The sequence below is a fragment of the Gobio gobio genome (assembly GCF_949357685.1).
Source record: "Gobio gobio genome assembly, chromosome: 24".
Classification (NCBI taxonomy): domain Eukaryota; kingdom Metazoa; phylum Chordata; class Actinopteri; order Cypriniformes; family Gobionidae; genus Gobio; species Gobio gobio.
This window is the reverse complement of record NC_137120.1, coordinates 22746209-22764183: the sequence shown is the minus strand read 5'-3', so window position 1 is coordinate 22764183 and position 17975 is coordinate 22746209. Positions and strand designations below refer to the sequence as shown.

The window sequence follows — 17975 nt, the reverse complement described above, 5'->3', positions numbered from 1 at the left end:
CGCCGAACGCACTGAGCGTGTGTTAGAAATCAGGAATGATGAGAGAACATTGTGCTTGGTACGTTTTACGTCTACAAACCAAACTTAAATCCCTTCTGTCAAGCGCAATTTTCATAATGTTTATGTGTTAGGTCAGTAGGCAGAGAGTAGACTTCACAGAGGTCCTTTGTGGTTGTTCGGATGCATTCGACCACAATTTGTTTTTCTGTCATCTCCTTTCGCGTTCATATGTAAATTGCGTGAGCTTATTTTGTCCATTAGATTGAAAGATCTGAAAAAACACATACATTTACCCGCCCATAGACCCTCCCCTCGAAGAAATCAGGACAGAAGTTGTTGAAAGGAGACAAAAGAGACGGATTAAAACACCAGGTTTAAATGTCATGAGCGTTTACACTACGAAAGCAATCCGTTCTAATGCAGTCTTCTACTACCTCTGAAAGTGGATAAGCTCAAAACATCTTAGACCCCATTTACACCTGTATTTAGCGTCGTCCACTTATGATCCGATCAACCAAAATGCATCTTAACCAGGTGTAAACAGAGCCTCAGTAGAGCATTATTTGCTTGTTCGGTACATTTCACTGTGGATTCTTTGGTAAATCAGTCACAATTTTGGTGCAGGCTTTGAAAAAAGACTTGCAGTAAGATATGCTACAACATATAAGTAACTGTTAATCTTTTCTGATATGATTCATGCATAGTCAGACGTTCTTTGTCTCAAAATCACTTATTGCTGTTTATACATCAGTAAATCAAGCCAGTGAGTGGCAGTGACTGAACGGTCAACTTCACATTATTTCTCTTAGTAGCATGAAAATAAGCATATATTTCAACTGAGATTAAATTATATATAGAAAGCGATCAAAGAATGCTCCCTTTCACATGAGTGGGACTTCAACTGAGGATATGATGGATTGAGGTTTACCGGGTTACAGGCGCTCATTTTATCACAGCGAATGTCAACATTTACATAAATAATATATTTTGAGTATTTGAGTCTTCCACTGTTGCTTTGACTCATTGAAAACGGTTGTTTTAAAATAAATTTATGTGATAACCACACAAAGACAAATGATTTCCTGCAAAATCTGACCCGACAGTTCAAATTATATTTCATTATTATAAGATTCATTGTGAATTGGGGCAATTTTTATGTACTTGCTCAAATCAATTTTTGTTCATTTGAATAATACAAAAAAATCTTTCGTAGTGCACCTTTAGGTTTTGCGTATATTTATGAGAAGAAAAGTGGGACACTTAGTATTGTTGATGAAAGAACCACGTTTTGTCATGTTGATGTGTATTTTTACCTGATTTCCAGCTAGAAGAACTGCACCTGGAGCAGGACTGGGGCGGTACGGAATTGTAGCACCCTTTGGAGGAGACTGCAAACATAAAATAAATCAATTATTAACTTTAGCTCAGGACCTTACAGATTCACTTATAATATCCAACCACTCTCGGCCGATTCGGCAGTGGCGCTAAACAGTCTTGAAAAAATCAAGGGTTCTCTTACCTAAGGCATTTGCAGAGTCATTTGGTCTTATTATCTTAATAACTGGAAATGCTGACACTTTAATAAATGCAGCATTTATTGATCAGCTCTTCATTGGATCACTTAAAAGCATACCATTATCCTCTCACAGGAAGTCATTTGGCCATTATTTCAGAATGCAATTAATGCTTGCTCATGATATCCTCGGATGGAAAACTTGCAATGCAGAAAATGCACCAGGGGATTTATTTTTATTTTTTTATTTTTTTGGGGAGCGTCACTGTTGCTACTCTACGAGCCTGTTGTTCAAACCCAGATTATAACTTAAAAAAAGATTAAAATCATTTACAATATGACTGTTAAAACACCCTTGGCCCTTTAAGACAAGGTGTCATCTAGGCCTGAAGAATATTTTACAACACATATTACACAAAAAAACAACAACAGATAACTATACCGTTAACTAACTATATCTGCTCATACGAGGTCATTTGATTAAAATGCCAAAATACAAGAGGTCAGAATAAAGCTAAAGGGATGAAAACCCAGTGAGGCACATCCCCCATGCTTGCTCCACCAAACAAAAAGAATCTTTTTAAATATTCATTGGGTGACTTTGCATAATTTGCATCCTGGAGCGGGCAGACATTTGAGGATTCCTAAAATGGGCAGTGTAGCAGTCAACAATCTGCCCCTCATCCGGTCCATTAAAAATTAAACAGAACGACCAGGACGCATGCAGAACAATCCCACTGAACAAAAACACTAAAATCTTTTTTCAGAAACATTTATGTGCAAAAGAAAACCATTTGAGAGGAAATGCATTTCATGCTGTGGGAGATCTGAGAGAACACATTCAATAATCATTACTGTAATGATTTTTAACGTGCAGTTAGTTAGATCAAGTATCTTTGAAAAAAGTATTTGACAGCTGCAAAAAGCAATAAAAATATCTGTTTAGGCTATCCATTCTTTTCAATGCCACTAAAGCTTCAACTGAAAACCAGTATGCCGTCTTTGAAGTACAGAAGCCTTTGAAGTCTTGCAGATTAAGAATATCACACAATAGTCATCCACAGCAGTTTTTCAAGACTAATGCATGGATAAAAAATGTGTTAATGAAGCTAAATGGATTTGCTCTGAGTCAAATTACCTCCAGTATTACAGTGCAGATGAGCTTGACACACTGGATGATGGCGTCCTGACTGCCAGATATCGTCACTCCTCTCTCTGTGGAGTTAGGGAGCAGATCTCCTGCCACCTGTACCTGAGCCCCTGTTTTCTGCCAGGAAGAACAGATCATTAGTACACTGTTTTACATAGGTCAGGTGTCCCATCTTGCTCCTGGAGGGTAAGCTTCATGCAGAGTTTAGCTCCCACACACCTGTCTGAAAGTTTCAGTAATCCTTAAGACCTTGATAAGAATGTTTAAGTTCAGGTGTCTTTATTTAGGGTTGGCAATCCTCTAGGAGCAGGTTTGGACATCCCTGAGTGACCTAGGTAATATAATGAGGACTAATCCAAACTCTTAACTTTAAGGCAATACGATGGCTCTTTGTTATTGAAGATGTCCCCTAGCAGCTTTGGCAGATTTGGCTAACTTCTAACAATTGTTTTCCCAAAGTACTGCTAGGTTAAAACATACACATACATAATCAAAACCACAGATACTGTAGTCAGGTAGGGAAAAACACTTGAATCTAAGGCTGGATTTGCATTACATTAAAGTGACCCAATTCTGAATTTTTCCTCCCATGTTGCACAGATCGGATATGACGCATGAACGTGTAAACAGGAAAAAGGATTCCGTGGATTCCGATGTTCTTCAGGCCTCATTCAAATGTGGAAATAATTCTGATAGGAATTTGCATCTGCCATATAAGCGGAAAGATCGGATATTCCTGTCAATGCGAGTTGTACGTCATTAAAAAAGTGGCAGTGCCGAATAATGTCGACTCATGTGGCCAACAACCGCGATTATATGACTCTTTTCAATTGCACACTGGAGGACGAAGGCTCAACCCAATGTTTTGCTGACCTTGGTGCGGAAAGCAAAAGCTTGTGTTGTCATTTCGTCCATTGCAAATCACGTTTTTACTTCCATTTCGGCCTAATATTTTCCGGGTCAGTACGTCTACCTTGGGTTGTTTCACCAAGTTTATAATGTAAATGCAGATATCGGATATAGGTCACTTTTAAAAGAAGATGTTAGGGTAACACTTTAGTATGGGGAACATCTATTCACTATTAACTACGATTTTTGCCTCAATAAACTCCAAATTTACTGCTTATTAATAGTTAGTAAGGTGGTTTTTGTAGCGTTTAGTTATTTGGGTCGGAATATGTGCTTTATAAGTACTAATAAACAGCCAATATCCTAGTAATATGCATGCTGATAAGCTACTAGTTAATAGCCAACTAATAGTCATATATATAGTCGGATATAGTCAACTAATCAGAACTGGCCATCAAGACCTGCAGTGTGAATACGGCCTAAGAATTGCTTAACCAAATTCCATGAATGAGAGGAAAGGGCTAAAATATTGAGCTCCACTGTTTACTTGGTGCTGCTAACTTGAAAGCCTTCAACAACCAACCAAACATACCCCATTTTAAAACGTACTCTCTTGCTTTGATTAGTTCAACGCACTTGATATGCGCCTAACTCCAACAACCTTCCCCTTGCCCACACCCCCTGCAACTGCATTACGGAGCACTCCAAATTTAGCGTGACAGACCATTCACCATTACCTCATACCATCTTGACAGCCCAGAGACCATAAATGTAAAATAAATGGGCTTTTACTGGCATCCAAACCCATGAAATATGCAACAGCGCAAGCCGTCCTAACATGGACATCCTAGGGCAGAAAAAAGAAAGACAGGGATATGGAAAAGCACTCACCTCTCTAATCTCTTTGATTTTGGAGCCGCCCTTGCCGATGAGGGAACCACACTGGCTGGCCGGGATGACCAGCCGCAGCGTGACTGGAGGCTTACTGGTGACTGTGCCATTCGCCACAAGAGCAGCCAAGTCCTTGAGGGCCAAACATAGAACGGATGACGTGTTAACTGAAAGTTGTGGTGTGGCCTTTATAGGATCTTTCAAAAGAGCAAATGTGATGCAGGGTGATTTAGAACCATGGATAAAGATCTGGTCGGGTAACTAGAACGTTTCAGGTTTGAACCTGCAAGCAGTGATCCATCGATCTATCACCATTATTCCCCTTTGAACAAGAGACTAAACCCCAGGTTACTCCCAGAGGGAACTAGCCGTGTGATATGCTTCTTCTACCACGACTGCTGCTACCAGCTTAACCTGGATTTTCCAGATGGGATCAAAGTGCAATATTGGCCTTTTGCAAACACAAAATAGTTGCCGCCAGCTGTTTCACTGTATCTAAAATTTGACTGTAAACTAGCAGCACCAGTTATTTGTTACTTAGTTCAGGTAAGAGTTAAGAGATTTGGTTGTGAACAGGGGACAACATACTTTGGGATCAACAATAAGGATTGCCTGATGGCTCTGGGCCAGTGTGAAAGAGGCTCAGGACAATTGAAGGGATTGTCAATGGTGTTTAATTGTGCATTCAGTCTTAAAGTGACAGGCAGCCTAATATACCTGCTGCTGTCTATATTGTTAATGTTCATCAGCTTTTAGGGTGTGTTCACACTTGTCAGGTTTGATTCGATTAAAACAAACCCTTGTGCGAATGTTTGTGCGGTTCATTTAAATACGTGTGAACGCAGCCATCCAAACCCTGGTGCGCACCAAACAAGTGGACCGAAACCCCTGAAAAGCTTCCAAACGAACTCTGGTGCAGTTCGACAGAAACATGATCACAAACAAGGCCCAAAGACATCTAAACGAACCAAAAACGGGACATGATGTCCCAAGATGCAACCCTAAAAAGGACATAATGCTGAAAGCAAAGTGAACCAGGACTAAATAATTTTTGGGCCAAAAAACAAACCGAACCGAACTACAAATGTGAAGACACCCTTAATTGAATATCTTTTGTAACATTAATACGGATTAATCTACATTTTATTTATGCAGTTATTTTACATTTGATTACTTTATTCAATTTCTGTACCTAAACACTATTGTTCGACCCACCTGAAAAACTCAAAGTACTGTTTATTTAATTACTTTTTTTAAATGTTTGCTGCGCTACCAAAATTCGAGCTGAGAATTGTGACATTTCACTGGTATCTAAAATTTTGGTTTCATCATCTCATTAATTAGAATACAAAGTTACATAGGTCAAAAACAATTAAACTATTTTATTTTATTTATTCATTACTCTTTTTTGGGGCCAGTAAAAAAATTGGCATGGCAAGTAAAAATTTAAACCACTTGTCTGACCAGTAGAAAAAAATCCTGGTGTACTTCAACTAGATTCAAGGCACGCCATGGGTTATCTGGAGATTCCCATTTGAAGGATGTATTCATAATTCACAAGGATCGTTAACGTACATTCTTTCTTCCAAGGTTTGAGAATGTCATTGTGCATCACTGACCCTTCGTGGCTTTTGATTGCAATCTGATGAAACGTTCTTTACCAAAGCCACTTTAATCAATTTCTCTATTCAGAGTTTGCAGATCGATGTCCCCGCTAACAAAAGGTTATAGCCGACTGAACACAGTTGCACCGCCGTTGAAGACACCTATTGATTTTTATGACCAAATTAAATGATATTTACCCTCCTGTCATCCGCACTTGTCTCTATCAAGGTGTGACTTGTATTTGTAAGGTGGGCTACATTTAAAAAACCTAGTCAATAAGCACATTTTGATTTTTCAGAAATTTGCTGATTGAACCAATTTGAACCAGCATGTTTTGTGTTGTTTGGTCCCTTTTAGAGCTTTACATGTGGTCACAAAGTCATTCTAAGAAAAAAACAGCTGCATGAAGATTTAAATGACATAACCATCATTTAATCTAACATCCAGAATGCCAAAATATATTTTTAATGCCTGCTACAGTCTGTGATTTTGGTAATCCTATAAGATCATTACAAATCACACTGTACGACATGGATCTAATAAAATTGGGACGCCTTTTGAATCGTAGGCTATGACGCAAGTTAGTATAGAAGAATAAAACATCATCTGTATGCGCTAGTAAACAAATAAATCAAGATGAATCGCACTTTGGCAATTGTGTTTTTTATGTGCGCTGAAAAGAGAGGAGGAAGCGAACGAGGAGAATATGGACGCAGTCATTGCTAGGGAAAAGAGGCCAACTTGAAATGCTAATTTTGCAAATAGAGCTTGAGGTAAGTAGTTTTAAGTTTTAGTGCCATGTCGCGTTGATCAATATGCCATTTCATGTCGCACTTTTATTAACTAGTCAATAGACGCAGGTTGTAGCAGCAAACACAGTGAGATGATCATGCTGAATTATTGCAGACTATCCTTGGTCGCAAGGCCATCTTTGAAGCTCTCACTGTACGACTTAGGACCACCGCTTAGGAGCCACGACCACAGAATTGGACTCGATTGGTCATCTTTCAACTGGAACAGCCCAAAATCGTACAATGTGTACCGGGCATTAGGTAAGCTATCCCTTTATGCAGAGAGTTCCAATCTCATATACCTGCCACTACAAGAAATCAGCTTCAATGTCCATTACTCAGCTAGTGCAGATACAGAGGCTCTCTCTTTAATTAAACCAGGTAATAAATATCAGCCCGAATCGTGGCCCACTGCTGCTGCAATCAATTAGGGGGGAGCAGGAATCTTGCCGAGTTTGAAATGTAAATAGCGTGTTCTGTCTCTCTGCCCATCAACCCAGACCTCACCTACGTGAGCTGAATGAATACACCTCGAGTGGCGTCTCGGAAAGTAGAGCTAGCGAGTCTTTTTCTTCTCTGTTTAGTGTTTCCATCAGCGCTAGGGCTTTAGAGACGCTGTTGTTGTGTTCTTTCAACGTTTTGCCCTGAAACCTCCAGAGAGCGAAGGAGAGGTGGAAAAAAGAAAACCGTGAATCTTTTCTTGTCGATGCCGTGGAGTTTTAGGGAAGGAATATCGAAATTATATTCTATCTTGTCCTTCTTTGTGGCTTTCTCAGAGTCTTTTCTCTGCAGAATTAGTAGTGATATTAATATGCCTCAATCTTAATAACGGTGACTAAATCTCCGGATTCATTCTTAATGTAGGACGTCACACAAACCCTTTATTGGTCATCCCTCTTGTCTCATTTAACAACCCTCCATAATAAAATATCAATTTAGATATTACGCTCAGCAGATTGAGTCTGTCTTATTTGCATATTATCTGTTGAGTAAGCGCCGCGGGTCCTGGCACAAAATGTATGAGAATTTATGACAAAAGCTGCAATCTAACGCATATGCAACATCAACTCGGGATCAAAAGGGCGAATGTGATTTCACCAGGTACAACATGTTCCTGGATCAACATCTTTGTTGATTCCAATCAACCAATCAGATTTGAGGGACAAGTTTACCGTTTATGTCAAGTTTAGGCTAACAACCAGGTTTAGGTGCTTCTACATCAGCGTTATTCACCTATCATTTCCCTCTGATTTTAGGATAAGTTATGGGTAAGGTTAGGTTTAAGGGTAGGACTATGTTTTCGGACAGGAATGTTGTTCCAAGATAAACAAAATATGTTGACCCAGGAACATGCACACCGGACGATTATCGCGTGTGCTTATCGGCAGCGTTTTTCAAGGTGTTTTTTCATATACAAGCGATTTTCACTGGCGATGCGCCCAGTGAACGTGCAAATTCACTCCCTGACAGATGCAGTTTATTGAAAAATGTCTTAAGTGAAATGAAACTCACCATCGAATCCTATTTGATTTGCAATTCCTCCAATTCCTAATAACTCCCTCTCATTGAGATTTTTGTAATTTTTGTAGTTTGTCATAAAGTTCTTTGTGTTCAGACACCAAAGAGACCAGCTCTACATTCATCTTGCCTCTTTGCATCTTCTTCTTCGTCTACTTACTTCCTCTTCGTCATCTTCTTAGGTATCAATGTGAGGCATTTATTTAAAAAAATTATGCTTTTATGCCTGTCGTTTTGCGCACTGGTGAGCACACTCACATTGGTACCCTTTGTTTAGTCACGAAGCGTTAAACCCGCGCGATAATCGCATGAGGTTTTACTTGGCAAAATCACGGTGACCAGGTTGAAACTATTTCTGATGCAGAGCAAGGAATTTAATTATTTTGTTGTTTAGTGCCATTCATGTGGCTTCTGTTGTTGTAGTACCACAAATCAAATACACAATTTCATGGAATGACCTTGCGGAGATGTTTGGCCACAACAACCACGTGCAATTATTAGTGAATAGGATCCAGTATATCATGACATATATTTTTGAAGACTTTCACAGTCTTCTACCCAAGACCCGCAGTTATCAGTCTATTCTGTCATATATCTTCCAAAACTCTTTGAGACATGGCTTTTAGATGTCATCTGTGTTCTCAGCTGACGGCAAGAGCAGGCGAAAACATTCTGGATCAAAGCCGGGCCAGACCTCAACAGAGATTCTTGTAAAATTTCAACCAGTAATGCGCATGATATTCTCTGCAAAACCGAACCTCAGAGGTTTCTATGGTGACTCTTCGGTTATGGATACGGAGACGGTCTTGTGCAGCGGACGGAGAGGGAGATTCCTAACAGATGTTTAATGAATGGCTCTCTGCCTGCTATGAAAGGATATCAAATACATAATGGATTTAGCAGGAGTGAGAAGATTCATTATTACTTGGTGGGTGTAGAGCTGACATGCTTCAGGCAGACAGACACACCTCATTGACTAGCAGTTATATAACCCATGCTATTAATAAAATGAAATATGAATGTGTGACTCATCTATGTGTATGTTTCTATTAACGACTGTGTGTTTTCAGGTAGGACACTATAGTTAATTAATGTAAGTGAGGGTAGCAAAATAATTAAGCTGTGATATACCCCAAAATCCTTCATACAGTGGATTATCAGTAAAATTGATAAAAAAATTAGGACCAAAATTATTCAGACACTTTGACCTGACCATGTTTTTGCTTAAGTGTTTTTTCTTTAATTGCTAATGTGACCTTTTACACTACAGACTGAACAAAATTAAGTATTGCTTGGTCATTGGTTGACCTAAATTGGTATTATCTAATTGCCTACTTAAATTTAACAGCTGACAGCTGATTGGTTGATTGTAATCCATTACGTACCTTTCTATCAAAGTTATCTGACATTATCAAGCTGAATTTGTCCTGACACATTTTAACTCTTTTTGTCACCTCTTCAGTTTAACAGTTCTTGTCATATTTTAATACCATTTTCTAAACTATTGCGAAAAAACTGTGATAATGTGAAATGTCGAAGGTGTCTGAATACATTTTGGTTTGGCTGTATCGAGTGCACTCATTCAATTCCACATAATGTACCGCAATAACGAGTGTACAGCCGATGTACACTCAACGGCTAGAGAATACCCATAATGCACTGGTGTCTCGCCAGAAGATGGCGTCCACAGCTGAATCAGTCATTAATCAATTTTCTAAACCGCTGATCCATCGTAACAACATACAGGTATAAATTCCTTTTTAATTGATTCATTATTGTTTAATTATGGTTTATGCTTGCTAGTTTTATTGACAGAGTTCAAGATAAATCTTTATAACCAAAACGGGCGGATTGCCGGAAAGACTTGTCAATGGCGGGAAGAGTTGTCTCATAAATTATGGAAAATCTAGTCAATGGTGGGGATAGAGGTAATACTGCCATTGCTCTGCAAAACAGATCCAGCCCCCAAACTCATGCCATTGGTTGAGTTAATGTTGCTGTCAGGCAAGACAGTTGTGAAGTATATGACACACATCAGCTTCAATTTTCAAAGTCCCATCGCATTCTAGGACATCTAGCACGTTTTTTTTTTTCTTTCTTTTTTTCCAGAGAGCTGTATGTCTCTTTTCAGCAATCGTTCACTGGCATCACCAGGGGAATGTAACGTGTAGGGGTTCAAATTACATTTCTGAGGCTATCCTACAACAGATAGGCACCCCACTGCTATGGGACCGACTGACGATATATGAAAACTACCCACGACTGTTTCATCCAGCTGTTCTTACAAACCATGTCTCAAAATTGCTGAAATTCAAACACGGAGTTCAAAGGAGTTAATCCTGACAGCTTTATTGCTGCAAATCGACCGTAAATCATCCATTTTCAGCGGAAGTCAGTTATGTGCAGAGACTGTTGGTGATGCAACAAAGTAAATTTTACATAGCATCAAGTACATTAAGATGAACATATCCATGTTTTTATTAAAGGAATAGTTCACCCAAAAAATAAAATTGTCATTATTTACTCACCCTCATGTCGTTCTTTGAAACACAAATTAATATATTGTTATAATGAAATCAGAGATTCATTGACTATCTACGCAACTACCACTTTGATGCTTCAGAAAATTCATAAAGTGATCGCAAAACGAATCCATATGAATTGAGTTAATTAGTCCACATTTTCTGAAGAGACTTGATCGCTTTATTTGATGAATATTTTGAACTTAGGCTTTTATTCACATATAAACATTGATCAACACACATAAACAGAAGCTCAACTGTACTTGCTTTGACTCACAAGAATTAACCTACTTAATTATTGCGGAAACTCAAACGTGTTGCGTCACACGAGAATTAACCTCATTGGTCCTTGCAAAAGCTCAAACGTGTTGCGTAACACAAGAATGAACCTCACTGGTCCTTGCGAAAGCTCAAACGTGCTGCGTAACACGAGAATGAACCTCATTGGTTCTTGATGAAGCGCAAATGTGCTGCATAACACGAGAATGAACCTCATTGGTTCTTGCTGAAGCTCAAACGTGCTGCGTAACACGAGAATGAACCTCATTGGTTCTTTAGAAAGCTCAAACGTGCTGCATAACACGAGAATGAACTTCATTGGTTCTTTTGGAAGCTCAAACGTGCTGCAAAATCAAGCGGTTCTCGCACATCAAGCGAACATGCTTGAGCTTCCATTTACTACATCTGATGTGTGAGTTTATGAATGTTTATATGTGAATAAAAGCCTAAGTTCAAAATATTCATCAAATAAAGCGATCAAGTCACTTCTGACTAAACCGCTCAATTCATGTGGATTAGTTTTACAATCACTTATGAAGTTTTTTGAAGCGTCAAAGTGGTAGTTGCATAGCGGTCAATGAAGGGACAGAAATATCTTAGTTTCTTTAAAAAGATCTTAATTTGTGTTCTGAAGATGAACGAATGTCTTACAGGTTTGGAACGACATGAAGGTGAGTAAATGTATATGCATGTATATGTTATATTTTATGGTTATTGATCTGTGTGATTGTATATGCAAGAGCAGTTTTCTTGTACTTACCTCTTCCAGTTTGATTGTGATCATAGTGAAGGCTCTAAACACACATTCTGTGGCACCCGTGATGGTGATGATTCTCTCTGGGCACGAGCCTTCTGAGATGTTGATACGTGCACTGCTCTGTATGGATGGAATAGTAAAAGCACATCAATTAAATGGGATGTACACTGAAAAAAAATGGTGTAGAAACAATTTTCACTCATAAATTAGTAGAAATTTCACAAATAATTGGCAAGTAACACATTGAATTAAACTTAAAATTCCTAAGTACAAAGACTGAAATTGCATTGTCTTGCAAAACTTTTACTAACAACTTCAAAAAATAAAAGTTCTGCTCAAATGCATACAGCTCTGGAAAAAAATAAGAGACCACTTAACATTGAGAAATCAATGTTAAGTGGTCTCTTATTTTTTTCCAGAGCTGTAGTCACCTGCAGTGGCCTTGCATTTTTTTTAAACTCTAAAATGAAATATGCAGAAGGTGTGTGTGTGTGTGTGTGTGTGTGTGTGTGTGTGTGTGTGTGTGTGTGTGTGTGTGTGTGTGTGTGTGTGTGTGTGTGTGTGTGTGTGTGTGTGTGTTTAAAGGGGGGCCTTCAAATTATGTGCCTTTGAAAAGTTTTGTGCAATTTTGCAATGGTATTTAAGCACATAAAAAAAATTATAATAATGTATTTCCTTTCTGCATCAGGTGGGATCCCGGCAGTACTTGAATCACCAACCAACTGTTATTTTACACTGCAAGATGGCAAAAACATCTTAATCCATAATGAAGCTGCACTAGGCAACGCAGCAAAAAAATGTGTTTTAGTTTCGGTATTCAACGCTGTGAAAAAATTATATACCACAACACATTCCTATCCAGACAACATTAGATTTCTCAGTGGATGCTCAAGAAAATAGTAGGCCATTTTTCCTGTATTTTTGTGTGAGAAAAACACAGGTGTGTTCAATCAGAATGGGATTAGACTCAAAGTACGTCTATAGCCCTATTCGGACGGTAATTGTTTCTCATGTGGAAGTCCGTAAAAATAAATTTGCATGGTGATTTATTCACGGTGGAGGAGCGAGTTTTGTGATCCTGCGCACCTGGGAACACACTGCTCACGTGGTCAATAACACGATTGTATGCTGTAAATAAAATGTCATATGCTTGGTATAATAAGAATAAATGCATATTTAATTTAATAATAGGAAAATAATATCCTAATTATTATTTAACTATTTAAATCTGTTTAAAAATAGGAAGATATGTAGACGCACATTATAGTTAAAATAGTTAGTGTGTCTTGTATTTCATCTCAAAATAAAGGATGTAATTTTATTCCACATGGAAATGAGCGGAAATAAGTTAATACAGCCTCTTATTTACATGAGGTAAACATAATGCTGCTTGGTTATCTTAACATACAATATAAGTAAATAATGGCCCATTTCAAATGTTTACGTGCTTTTATTTTTATTTTTTGAGCGGTGATGAAATATATTGCTCTTGTAAATACTTGCCAGCATTTCAGTAATAAAAGTCTAGATCTGTAAAATGCATCCAAATTACAGCGAAGCACAACTGTACGGTGCTCTGCAGTGGTCAAAAAGGATATAAACAGTGAATTTTGAAGTTATATATTCTTGAAAACTCAGAGATGTGGATTCGGATGGCAATTAAATTACCACACGACCTTGGTGTTTGTCAAAAAACAGTAGGTAATTCGGACGGGGATTTTTACGCGGGTGGTGGGAGAAAAACACTGACATTCTGGATTCAGACTGCAATAACATCGCTGACTAGCCCCTGTCAATGATGAAAATAACTTATGACCCCACAAGAAACAATTTATTGTCCGAATAGGGTTAAGAAACACAAATTCACCTGACCTCCTCAGGGAAACTAGTTCTGCCCACATAGGCCTTATGTTAGGTGTGTTCAGTCCAAAAGTGTGGCTCTCCAGCAGAGATCTGGACTGGGCGGAGTGATTCATTTTCCTGCAGAGCTCTGACTGTCAGCTTCACTTACACTGATCTCTCTATCAATCATGCACAAATGCATGCAAATGCCGCTGAGTTTATCGACGGTATAATTTACATATTTTATATAGAATCTACAGTATATATTATTATAATTTATCAAATGTATAGATATTTATATCATTACTAAATGTATGCAGTAATAAACCAAGTTTACTGTAGTTATAATAAAAAAAAAAATTAATCACATAACAGTATATAATGCAATTAACGTTTAGCACGCAAAACATGCATTTGGATTTAAGCCAGATGATTTGTGTGGTGCATTTCCCAAATGACGGTTGTGTTTTAGTTTCGCTTTAAATCAATTTGTTTAGGCTTGGCATTTATAATAATTGTTGTTCACTAGAATTTATGTTTGTTTTATATTTTTCATTCCTGTTCTGTTCCGAATACAGTTACATTTGAAGGATTTGATTTGTAGCAAGGGGACCTAAAACAAATGTTTACAGTGTTAATAATGTTTGTAAATGTTTTACTTTATTTGCCGGTATTTTTGCTTTATTTCTGAATGTAATAATATGTTGTTGATGGTTTTTTTCTCTCTATCAACAATGCAATTTTGACCCAGTGCGACTTAAAGTATAGTTCAGGTATGACTTAATTTCTAGAAAATACAGCTCTGGAAAAAAATAAGAGACCACTTAACATTGAAAAATCTATGTTAAGTGGTCTCTTATGTTTTTCCAGAGCTGTGGGTAGTAATATATTGTTGGAATGTTTACCACAAAAACAGTTTTGTCATCTTTTACTCACCCTCATGTCATTCCAAACTTGTTTCTTCAGAAGATTTGTGTTATAGTGCACTTTTCATGTGCTTTTTGTGAGCTATAGGGCCCTATTTTAACGATCTGAGTGCATGGCGCAGGTGCACTTAGGGCGTGTCCCGAATCCAGTTTTGCTAGTTTAACGATGAAAAACACGGTTGGCGCACCAGGCGCATGGTCCAAAAGGGCCACATCCCTGTGTGTGTAATAAGCAGAGTGTATGCGCGTTGTGGACCCACCTATAGGCGCATATTACTAACCCGCCCTTTAAATAACACAAAAAATACTGCACTATTGTCTTTAGACCAGGCTTTTGTAGGTCAATGGAGCAGTCGTTTTCAGTTCCTCAAAATAGCAACGTGTCAAAAATGCGTTTGAACACACCTCGTTTTCCTTGTTTGCGTCGGGCTGAAACTAGCAAAAAACACTTGTGTCGCATCTGGCATCGCATTGCGCCGGGTGTATGATAGGCCCCTTAAAGTCCCAGGTAACTATATGTTTTTGTTGTATGGAATAAAACAGTGTGAACATTCTTCAAAATGTCTCCTTTTGCATTCAACAGAAGAAAGAAAATAATTTGGAATTAGTGTGACATGGGGCGGGTGACAAACTTTTTTCAGGAAGAGCAATTCCTATTCCTAATAATAGCACCGAACAGCAGAGAAAAACACCCAATTGCAATATCTTCTGTTTATGACATCTATCGGGCCCAGGATTGACCCCTGTGGTGTCCCAACTAATGAATTAAAAAATGCCTCATGTGCAGGCTTGCATTCACATTTGCCACCCTCAAACCATTAATTAGGTTGAAAAAAAGCAGTCTTTTTGTCATTTTATGTTGTTAGAGAGCTAAAAAACATTAGATAAGGGTGCAAGCGAGCAAGAGAATAAGAGACTCTGTGTGTTTCCATTAGCCCATGAAGAATTTCAACTGATCATCAGTGTCAGATTTTGTTTTTATTATTCTTGGAGGGACATGCTCACCCACGCCTGGGTTTTTCTCCCTGGTAACCCACTTCAATCTTTATCTGGAAGCTATTGTTATTAGCAGCTACCTTGAAAATACCAACGCATTCATATTAAACTAATGAATTTGTGTTCGCAGCGTGTGCGCTGTCATGCGTCCTTGAGATGATAGGCTTTGTTTAAATATTCATGTCTTATGCAGTCTTTCAGCTTTAATGTGGCGGACATCAACTGTTTTGTGGACGTATGTTGGAAAAAGGGCGTTTCTGTGTCTTTTTTTTTTCCAGCATGAAACTACATTTATGTGTAGAATTCCATGCTAGCTTCAAAGGAATGCCGTCTGTTCTGCATGCAGGGAAGCTGAGAAAGACAACATCTATGAGTAGCATGTGGCTTACCTCCTCTCGTATCCTTTTCACCGTCTCTCCTTTCTGTAGGGGGAGAAAAAAGAAGATAATAAAGAACTCATTGCTTTTCTCTCATGTTTGTTTGCGTGATATGTTGTTTTCCCAGAGTGACTGTCTTTCACTACGGCTTATAGTGGAGGATAAAGTGAGTTTGACTAGTTGAACAGATAGCTGAAATTAATATCAATTCTGCTTCGCTACACAGCAATATGGCATCTGCATGCATTGGCCTCAGGGGAACAGGTTTTCCAATCGAAGGCTCTGCAATTGGACTGACTAGGGAATCAATAGTCCATGAATCACTTAGATAGCCTCAGATAGTGTCTCGCTATCTCAGACACAGAAGCTAACGTGTGCGGCATAGTCATGACTGCAGATCCGAAGATCTGCTTTATCACGCTTGACTGGCGTTTCATTGTCTTTAGATGGGCTAAAAGGATGATTGGATATGTCATAACAGAGGTGAAGTGGGACTTTAATCTATTAGGGAAATTGACATTTCAGATGAGATGTTTTAGGATCACCTTTCTTATAAATCTACACTTAATGCCAATAAAAATTGCATGCCACAAAGTTCTTTAAAACTTCAAACTATGATACATGTAGCAGTGTTTGCATATGCTTATTTAATAAGCTAAATATAACCTAAACACTGACTGGCTGACACCATATTTAATTTGAATTGAACAAAAGCAAGGATGTGGAAGAAGATAAGTACAGTTTGTTACAAAATGTCGTACAGTTGCGTACTTGTGTGTTGATTTTTTGGTCAATGAAATTTATATAACAAAATTAATGACAAAAATGTTACGTTTTGAAATAAATGTTATCTGAAATAAAATAAACTATACATTTATAATATTTCAAATAATCTTATTTCAGCTATAGTTGCCAGGGAAAAATTATCATTTTCAATTAGTTTAGCATCCATCCATCCATCCATCTTCTTCCGCTTATCCGGGGCCGGGTCGCGGGGGCAGCAGTCTAAGCCGAGATGCCCAGACTTCCCTCTCCCTAGACACTTCCTCTAGCTCTTCCGGGGGGACACCGAGGCGTTCCAAGGCCAGCCGGGAGACATAGTCCCTCCAGCGTGTCCTCGGTCTTCCCCGGGGCCTCCTCCCGGTTGGACATGCCCGAAACACCTTCCCGGGAAGGCGTTCAGGAGGCATCCGGAACAGATGCCCGAGCCACCTCAGCTGTCCCCTCTCGATGTGGAGGAGCAGCGGCTCTACTCCGAGTTCCTCCCGAGTGACTGAGCTCCTCACCCTATCTCTAAGGGAGCGCCCAGCCACCCTGCGGAGAAAGCTCATTTCGGCCGCCTGTATCCGGGATCTTGTCCTTTCGGTCATGACCCAAAGCTCATGACCATAGGTGAGAGTAGGAACGTAGATTGACCGGTAAATCGAGAGCTTCGCCTTACGGCTTAGCTCTTTCTTCACCACGACAGACCGGTACATCGACCGCATTACTGCAGAAGCTGCACCGATCCGTCTGTCAATCTCCCGTTCCATCCTCCCCTCACTCGTGAACAAGACCCCTAGATACTTAAACTCCTCCACTTGGGGCAGGAACTCTCCACCAACCTGGAGTGGGCAAGCCACCCTTTTCCGACTGAGGACCATGGCCTCGGATTTGGAGGTGCTGATCCCCATCCCAGCCGCTTCACACTCGGCTGCAAACCGTCCCAATGCATGCTGAAGGTCCTGGTTAGAAGGGGCCAACACGACAACGTCATCCGCAAAGAGCAGAGACGAAACCGTGTGGTCCCCAAACCTGACACCCTCCGGCCCTTGGCTGCGCCTAGAAATTCTGTCCATAAAAATTATGAACAGAACCGGCGACAAAGGGCAGCCCTGCCGGAGTCCAACATGCACCGGGAACAAGTCTGACTTACTGCCGGCAATGCGGACCAAACTCCTGCTTAGCAGGATGTTTAGT

At 39.3% G+C, this 17975-nt stretch overlaps 1 protein-coding gene across 11 annotated transcripts in view; it reads right to left on the bottom strand.

Moving 5' to 3' along the window:
• pcbp4 (poly(rC) binding protein 4) overlaps window positions 1-17975 on the bottom strand; it is a 101354-nt gene that overhangs the window by 21298 nt on the left and 62081 nt on the right. For all 11 annotated transcript variants that reach the window (XM_079808403.1, XM_079808400.1, XM_079808399.1 and 8 more), the window contains exons 4-8: window positions 16029-16061; window positions 11879-11995; window positions 4404-4535; window positions 2652-2780; window positions 1314-1388 (exon numbers count right to left, since the gene is read on the bottom strand). In XM_079808403.1, the coding sequence (XP_079664529.1) occupies window positions 1314-1388; window positions 2652-2780; window positions 4404-4535; window positions 11879-11995; window positions 16029-16061 (486 nt within the window). The remainder of the gene's footprint in view (window positions 1-1313; window positions 1389-2651; window positions 2781-4403; window positions 4536-11878; window positions 11996-16028; window positions 16062-17975) is intronic.